Source organism: Lycium ferocissimum, chromosome 12 (assembly GCF_029784015.1).
Source record: "Lycium ferocissimum isolate CSIRO_LF1 chromosome 12, AGI_CSIRO_Lferr_CH_V1, whole genome shotgun sequence".
NCBI classification, from domain to species: domain Eukaryota; kingdom Viridiplantae; phylum Streptophyta; class Magnoliopsida; order Solanales; family Solanaceae; genus Lycium; species Lycium ferocissimum.
The window spans coordinates 22,803,982-22,812,607 of record NC_081353.1 but is presented as its reverse complement, the minus strand read 5'-3'; the positions used below and the strand labels follow the sequence as shown (position 1 = coordinate 22,812,607).

General features: G+C 35.3%; 1 protein-coding gene and 1 non-coding gene across 2 annotated transcripts in view; one reads left to right on the top strand and one right to left on the bottom strand.

Annotated features, from left to right (window-relative positions):
* Window positions 1-770, bottom strand: part of LOC132039124 (uncharacterized) — a 5,140-nt gene extending 4,370 nt beyond the window's left edge. The window contains exon 1 of the mRNA XM_059429665.1: window positions 543-770. Within this exon, the coding sequence (XP_059285648.1) occupies window positions 543-770 (228 nt within the window). The remainder of the gene's footprint in view (window positions 1-542) is intronic.
* On the top strand, window positions 616-722 carry LOC132041279 (small nucleolar RNA R71). Its single transcript, XR_009410977.1, has one exon. It is a non-coding gene; the product is annotated as a small nucleolar RNA R71 (small nucleolar RNA).
* Window positions 771-8,626: the final 7,856 nt, after the last annotated feature.

The window sequence follows — 8,626 nt, the reverse complement described above, 5'->3', positions numbered from 1 at the left end:
CGGACCGTAGAATTTCCTACGGGCCGCCAAAAAAATACGAGGCGTCAAATGGTCCGAGATTTCTACTCATTTCATACTTCCGTCGTAGAATGGCCATAACTTTTTACTTAGACATCACATTGATGAGCGGTTTATTGATTTGGAAACTAGACTCGATGAACTTCAATTTGGGAAAAGGAATCACAAGAAAACTCCTCATATTCTAGGAGATATGCCCCCACCAATTTGGACCAAAATTTTGTCCGAAAATTTTGCCAAGTTTTACCAAAGTTCCCATAAACTCAATTCCTTTATTTGTTTGTTCTTAAATCCTTATGGAACCTTCTTAACACTTATTTAACACTTCATTAACAATCCAAGTGACATTATAACTCTTCTCCAAAACTTTACTTAGTCATCATTAATTCGATACTCGTAAATCTTGCCCGACACATGACATATACCTTACTTTCCTTACAACTTTCGTCTCCTACTTCAAATGTCTTTGAAATCTTAATTAGGACCATTAAATGTTATTTCTTACTTGCCCAAACATCATATACATCATACCCTTCGTTAGTCTGTTCACTGCACGCTAACGGGAAATTTTTCGAGGTGTAACATATGTGCTCCGATAAACCATGATTCGGACTCTTCTGCAAATACTCCTTGAATCTCTCCCAAGCTTCATATAGTTGTTCCCCCGGTCGCTGCTTAAAGTCATAGATCTTGTCACGAATTTTAGCCTTCTTGCTAGGAGGGTACCACTTCTTGAGAAAAGCAGTTACCATCTCTGCCCATGTAGTAATCGAATTTCGGGGCAGCTTCTCAAACCATGTTCTTGCATCTCCAGCTAAGGAATATTTGAATAACCTCAGCCGAATAGCATCTTGTGAAACGTTGTTTTGGATGTGATTAGCACACACATCCACAAAATTTTGCAAATGACGTTGAGGGTCATTCTCGGTAGAGTTTCAAAAGTATCCCTCAAGCTTCAACAACTGGTATAGAGAGAAGTCAATTTTCATGCTAACAAGTCCAACCCAAGGATGAACAATAGCAGATGCATAGTCCTCCTCTGGAACAAGATCAGCGAAAACATTCTCATCATCTGATTCATTCGCCTGATTATTCAATCGATTCCCCTGGTTACCAGCACGTTGATTTTGCTGATTCTGATTCATATTCACCTGGTTTACAAAGAATAGCAAAACAAGGTGTGATGGACTAAGCAAATACTTCAATCAAAGCAAACACCATTTAGTAATTTCAAAACCATATTCCCAGCAACGGCGCCAAAATTTGATACGCTCAAATTACACCTATTAATGGTATAACGCGGACGTTGTCAAATCTAGTAACCCAACTAGGTTGGGGTCGAATCCCACAGGGAATATGGTGTGAAAAGGTTACTAAACTCGTAGAGTGCTTAATGTAGGTCTAATGTCTTAATCCGATGATATTGGTAAAAGTTTGATTTTTTATGACTAATTGCTAACTAATTGCTTTGGGTGGTAATTTATGGTAAAAGAAACTAAGATTGTGTCCCCGTTAGATAAGGTGTATGATCATGGGTATTGATCTTGATATACTTCTAATGGATCATTATATGAATGCACTTAACCTCTATATGAATCTTTACTATTTCCCAATAACTAAAGATTATCTCTTTCTATGATTTTCCCAAATATAAGAAAGTAACTATGAAGAACGGTTAATTATGCCAAGTAAATTCTTCTTATTCCTAAGTGAATTTATTAAACAAAGTTTAGAGCTTTGAGTCCTTGTTGTTTATTCTTACCAACCCTAATTATTTTCCCAAATAAATCAAGGTTTGTGGCTTTAATCAATGTTTGCAACCATTAATTATGAATGAAGAATGAAGAATAAATAAACCCTAATAATCCATTACGTGTATATCAATCACAAAACACCCATCATTGGGTTCACAACCCTAGTAAGGGAATTTAGCTACTCAAGACAAAGAACAAGAAATAAGAAATTGAAGAATTCATAATTGCTTACTTTGGAAGAAAAGAGGAATTGATAATACTTGAATTGATGTTTGAATCTTCAAAAACTAGAGAGTATTTGATATTCTAAGTCAAGAGACAAAAATATAATAACTGATAACTATTAAAACCCTACAATGACTATTTATAGGTTCTGAAAACGTGAAAGTTACAGATTTGCACTTTGGTCCCCGTCGATACGAAATACGGTCCTTAAATTGAAATACGGACCGTAAACCAGTTTACGACCAGGTCTTCCTTCAAGATTTGAACAACTGCAATCTCTTGAAATACGGACCATATTTTGATTTACGGTTCGTCTTTTGCATAGTCGTCTTTCAACTTCCAAAACTTTGACTTTCTGCCAGATGCTTGAATGGTTAAATAAGCTTTGAAATACGGACCGTAAAGTGGAATACGGTTCGTAAAAGTTGTTCGTAAATCACCATTTCCTTAGCCTGCCTGTCTGGTTCTTCTTATTCTTAAATATGCCCATGGAATACGACCCGTATTTGAGAATACGGTCCATAAACTGAGTTTACGACCACTTCTGGACTTTTAACTGTTTTCATTCCAAATCTGTTCCGTTACCTGAAAAACACTAAAAACACATTAAATAGACACTAACTTGCTTAAAAATAAGTAAAACTTCTCATAAAAAGGCCTTGAATGTGCCATAAATTCCCAGCAAATCAGTCCCTCACGCACATGAAACCTTGTCAAAGAAAACGTATTTCAAGTCGAAAAAGTATGTTCAACAGGGAGACATACCTCTAATCGCACTAGAACGCTACCAACCGGAATTCTCAAGGTTCAACAATCACTCTACAATAGATTTATACGAGAAATATTAAAACTTCCATCTAATTCTACCCATCTAACTCTTTTTGGGAAAACTAGGGTTTTTAAATCAACATTCAGTTTCTTTCTTTCATATGATTGACCTATGTACTCTAATCACATGTAATAACCCACACTAGTCTCAATCCATTTAATAAACACCATTAGAGGTCAAAGATCTTACCTTTATTGAGATTCCCGAAAGGTCTTCTTCAATTGTTCTTCCTTGATTTTTCAAGAATCTATGGATTGGAATGATAATCTAGTGTTAACCCTTGTTGCTTATATATAGATTAATCATAGGATGGTTAGAAACTCACCTTGGAGGGTTCTTGAGGCTAGGGACTTGTTCTCTATGCCTTTAGGGTGATATTTCGTGATTACGGGTGTTAGAGAATTAAACCCCAAGCTTAAATGTAAGAAAAAACGCGAAAATCTGACTTTTGACCCGAAAACCCAACATTCCAGCGATGCATGGCCATCGCAGACCCCCTGCAGACCTGATTTTAGAGAGTCAGTTTTGTTAGTTTGGCCCGCGATGAGTGGCCATCGCACGCGCCCCGCGCGCGAGGCGTGGCCATCGGGCGCGGCCCGTGTCGACTTCTGCACAGTGTTTTTGTAACACCCATAACTTCTTGTACAGAACTCCATTCCGCATCCATAATATATCGTTAGAAGGTATTTCAAAGATCTACAACTTTTATGTTTTAAGTTTTCTCAAATTCTCAAAGGATTTTAACTAAATCGAGATGGAAGGAAGACCTATCGTAAACTTAGCCGATTCTATGGAATCTTACGCATCCCACTATTCGGGTTGATCATAAAACAACTATTTTCACCCAAACTCATCTCAATAGGACTTCATATGTCTAAAATCTCACATTAACACTCATTTAACACATTCACACCTAACCCGGATTTACGGAGTGTTACACCTATAAAAAATAAAAGACCTCATAATAAAATAGGAAAAGAGTGACAAGTCTTAATTTTTTTTTTATGGATGAGATAATGTTTTAGCTAGAATCGTGGGATTAACAAATTTTTTGAGAGTAAATTAAGGAAATATTTGTTATTTTAGTTATAATTAGAACATTGCTTTGGGTAACTAAAACTCAACCTTTAATTGTTAACTTCGACATGTGGCTTTCACCCAAGTAGGAACATTGACAATTATGGTAATGGAAAGGAGCCTCATCCTTGATCGATGATTCAAACATTTCTTTTGTATACGACATCGACAGAATATGACAAGTCAAATCCAAAATATTTTCTCCCTGTTTTCTCTTAGTGGGTGAGTCCAAATGGTTGATTCTCAAGTAATCATGCCATTTATTGAAGAAAAGTTGCTGGCTAATGCAATCTTGCGGTGAAACGGCCCACCGATGCTCGAAAAGGCAATGTGATCCAAATGAGGACATGAGAACATATTCACTTTCCAAGTATATATATAGAGCAATCAATGCCTACTTCCATGCAAGATATTCAAACAAAATAAACCTAAAAAGGAAACTAAATGTTTCCCTCTTTGTGGAAGAGAGTTTACATGAAGAAATGGATAGTGAATTGCAGCCAGGGATGACTTGCCGAGGATCTCTTTGTAACTTTCCTATATATATGGGTTTGCTTAGGGGTTTTATATCGGCAGGTTGTCCCTGGCTACGTTTCGCTCTCTTCTTCTCATGCAAACCTCTTCACGCATATTTCCTATTTTTTTTATTTGAGGGACACAAGGTTACAACCTTCAAAGTATATATGGTATGAAATAAATGTCTTGAACTTGTGTAACAAAGCATATTGCAAACTCTTGGTATTTATGGTCGCTGCATAAATCTTGACGGTGTGGTGTGTACTATATGTCTATATGCTTTACCGTCCATATTATATGTTTTTTAGGATTTTTGTACACATGCACTTAACTAAGTAACGAATTTAATAGCCATATAAGTGTAATTCATTCTGCCACGTAGCAACCTATCCCTTGTACTTAAAGCAAACGTGGATCCTTAATGACTATTCTTAAGCTTCCTTTCTTTGGGAGTAGAATCTCTTTCCTAGGACATCCTCATAGAGATAGCACAGTCAAATAGTTTAATTTCTAGCTTTCTTTTTATTTTTCTATTTATTTACTCTATTTATTAGGATAAGGGTTATCATAATTATGTAAACCCAGTCGAGTATATTAAATACCGAATATGATAACCTAATTCTCACCCAATTATTTTTCAGAATCACTGATCTCTAGGCTATTATTTTTCTCATTTCTCCTATTGATAAATCAACAACATCCGCAGTGAAATCTCATCCAGTGGGTATGGAGAGGGTAGAGTGTACGCAGACCTTACTCCTACCTTGGGAAGGAGGTAGGGAAACTAAAAATAAAAGTGAGGTATGATCACTTCTTTTCAAAATGCTAATACGTTAGATACCAATCACTAGCTGAACTTTTCAATTTTTAAATTAGTTGTTTTAATTTTGCTCTTGTTTTATTGTTAAAGTTTTGAAGTAAACACTGAGATTACACCTTACTATCATCCATCTTCTCATCAAATATCAACGCCACAAGTTCGCAACCAAAAAAAAAAAAAAGGCATAAAAATCATATTCTTTAAAAGACAAAGTTTAAAAATTGAGACTATATGTTCGAGGCATCTTTAACCAAACACAACGACAATTTATTGCCTGGACTGCATAAATACGGCCACTATCAGCATAAAGGCAAGTATTTGTTTCTTAAAATGGCAACTAACATAACTATAAGAAGAAATACAGCTCATCTTAAACATTTTAATAGAGATAAATTTCCATTTCAATATTTATTTAAAGGCATGGTAATTCTTCAGAGATAATCTATGTCAAGATGACTTTTTTGTATTGTTAGGCTTTTCTTGGAATCTGTTTTCTGCTTTAGTACTCTCTGCCTTTTACCTTTATATTCCTTTATTAATATCATGCACCTTTTTTCAACAAAATCTCTCCAAGAGAAATTCTGTCGTCTTTGGTATACATGTCAGGAGTGGGTAGGTTTTTTGCGTTTAAGCATGACATATATTAGTCCTAACTTTGCAGTAGACAAAATTAGTGATGCCCAACAACAGCAACCCAGTGTAATCCCATAAAATGGGATCTGTAGAGAGTAAGATGTACGCAGACCTTACCTCAACCTTTGTGGGGTAGAGAGGCTATTTCCAATAGATCCTCGGCTCAAAAAGAATAAGTAGTGATGCACATTGATTGAAAAATAATTATTCTACGAAAGTTGTTTTCAAAGATTGAAGAACTTTTCTTTTATGGTGTGTTGATTTAAAAACATAAGTTAGATTTTCCCTTTATAAACTGATTCTAAGAGAGGTTAATGAAATAAAAACATCGCGTGTCTGATTTCTATAAAATAAGTAAAACTCCAATAATATCAGAACTTGTCAGTTTGTCCTTTTATCACCTTAAATATAATTGAATCAAAGCCTTGGCGTAACGAGAAGAATAGCCGTCGTGTGACTAGAAGGTTATTAATTTAAGTCGTGGAAACAGCCTCTCGAGTGCAATAAATTCAATATGGTCAGATCCTTCCTTGAACCCAACGCATAGCAAAAAAACTTAAGTGCACCGGCTATCCTTAGTTATTACTTCAATATAATTCATGACATTAATGTATTCCTTAATTTTTAAGTGGAAAAAAGAATACATGAAGTGGCCCATATCTAGCCCATTGTGGGAGACAGGATGGTCTGCATGCTGGATTTGCAACTTTCTTAACCCTGCCCTACCTGATCAACTCCGTAGCGAAGTACTCATTTTACCTTTCCTTTGCTTTTCACCTTCCAGCATTATTTATTCAATAATGCTCTTCCTAGTAGGGACCCTTAATGGTAAAGATAGGTAACATTCTCAAATATAACATAACCATGAAAGCCAAAAATTCTGGTTGAAATAAGAGTTATATATCCTCCAATTCTAGCCACCATCTTATATTAACAGATGAGAGTACTGTAATAATAAATAACTAATGGTGATCGATTGGGTGTAAATAATACAAACAACTATTTGAGAAGAGAATGAGAGGAGAGACAAAATGAAAAGTGAGAAAATTTTCTTCCTCAAAAATGTAATTGAGGTGAAGGGTATACATGTTTATGATAAAGTCTTTATCTAATTTTTCAGCTCATTTGGGTAAGTTGATTTATAGCTGATAAACACAAAGTGCTTAAATGCTTTCAGATATTGCAACTGAATTTACAAAAATACACAATTATTTGTTTGGATAGAAGTGTTGAAATTGATAATAAATTAATAGTTCTTGTGTTTAGTAAATTAAAAGGTGTTGACAAACACTTTTTCTATTAAAATGACTAAATATACTTAAAACTATTTATTACAAAAAAAAAAATAATAATCAAATTTAAGAGTATTTTTACGCGAAAAAAGGGACGAAAGATATTTGTTATGTTAAGAATAAGAGAGAGAGAGGAAACCGGCTCCCCTCCAGTGTATTTCCCCTCCAGTTCCCTTTTCGATTTGTGACATGTGTCATCTAATTTATTAAAAGGAAAAGGGCCAAATATACCCCTGTACTACATGAAAAGATTCAAATATATCCCTCGTTATACTTTCGGTCAAAATATATCCCTGCCGTTATACTATTGATTCAAATATACCCTGTACTATGAGAAAAGGTTCAAATATACCCCTTCTCCATTAAGATTGTCCAAGGTGAACATCCAATCCTATGTGGCATTGACATTTGACGAGGTGGATGCCACGTGTGTAAAATGGGTTAGGGGAAACGGGCGTTGAGGTGGCATGCCACGTGGCATCCACCTCATCAAATGTCAATGCCACGTAGGATTGGATGTCCATCTTGAACAATCTTAACGGAGAAAGGGGACATTTGAACCTTTTCTCATAGTACAGGGGTTTATTTGAACCACTAATATAACGACAGGGGTATATTTGGACCAAAAGTATAACGAGGGATATATTAGAACCTTTTCCCATAGTACAGGTGTATATTTGGCCTTCTCAGTTTCTTTCTCCCTAATTTTAATTCTAAGCACACCCTTCAGAGAAAGAAATCCACTTAAATCTCTCTTCCTCCATATTCCCACAATCCCACTGTCCCACGCAATGCAAGTCTATGGTATAATTTTCAATAATATGCCCAACACTAAAAGATCATGGATCATTCTTAAATTTGTCTTCTGCTTCTTGGTGTTATATTTAAAATCTTAAATAAATTCAGTGTAGGTTTTATTTATTATTGATGTGTCAAATCTTGGTGCAATATTTAAAACATCAAATAAATTCGGTGTAGTTTTTATCTATTATTGATGTGTCGAATTTTTAGTGTAATATTTTAAACATTAAACAAATCCGGTGTAGTTTTTATTTATTTCTGATGTGTCAAAACTTAGCCCTAACATTTAGAAGCCATGGCTGTTGCGTACTGAAGAGTAGTACCTTTAGCTTGAAATTCTGCACGTAGTCGTTAATATCAAGGGTTTTAAGCAGTTTGAATAAGTGTCAGTTGAGTCCCTAGTAAGTTATAAGCCTAAGTTTTATTATGTCAATTAGGTCCCTAAGATTATCTTAGTAGAGCAGATTCGGTCCACTGCCAATATTGTTATTTGCAGGCCCTGCTGTCCCTATCTAGTACGAAATTCAAAGCCTTGTCCAGCTCTATATAGCACCTGTAATTCTCGTTTTTCATCACCAATCAAATATATCAAATTAGTGGTAGCTAGAATAGTTTTTCTTTCTTCTTGTTTTTCAAGGTTCGTCTTGTTAACTTGCCAATA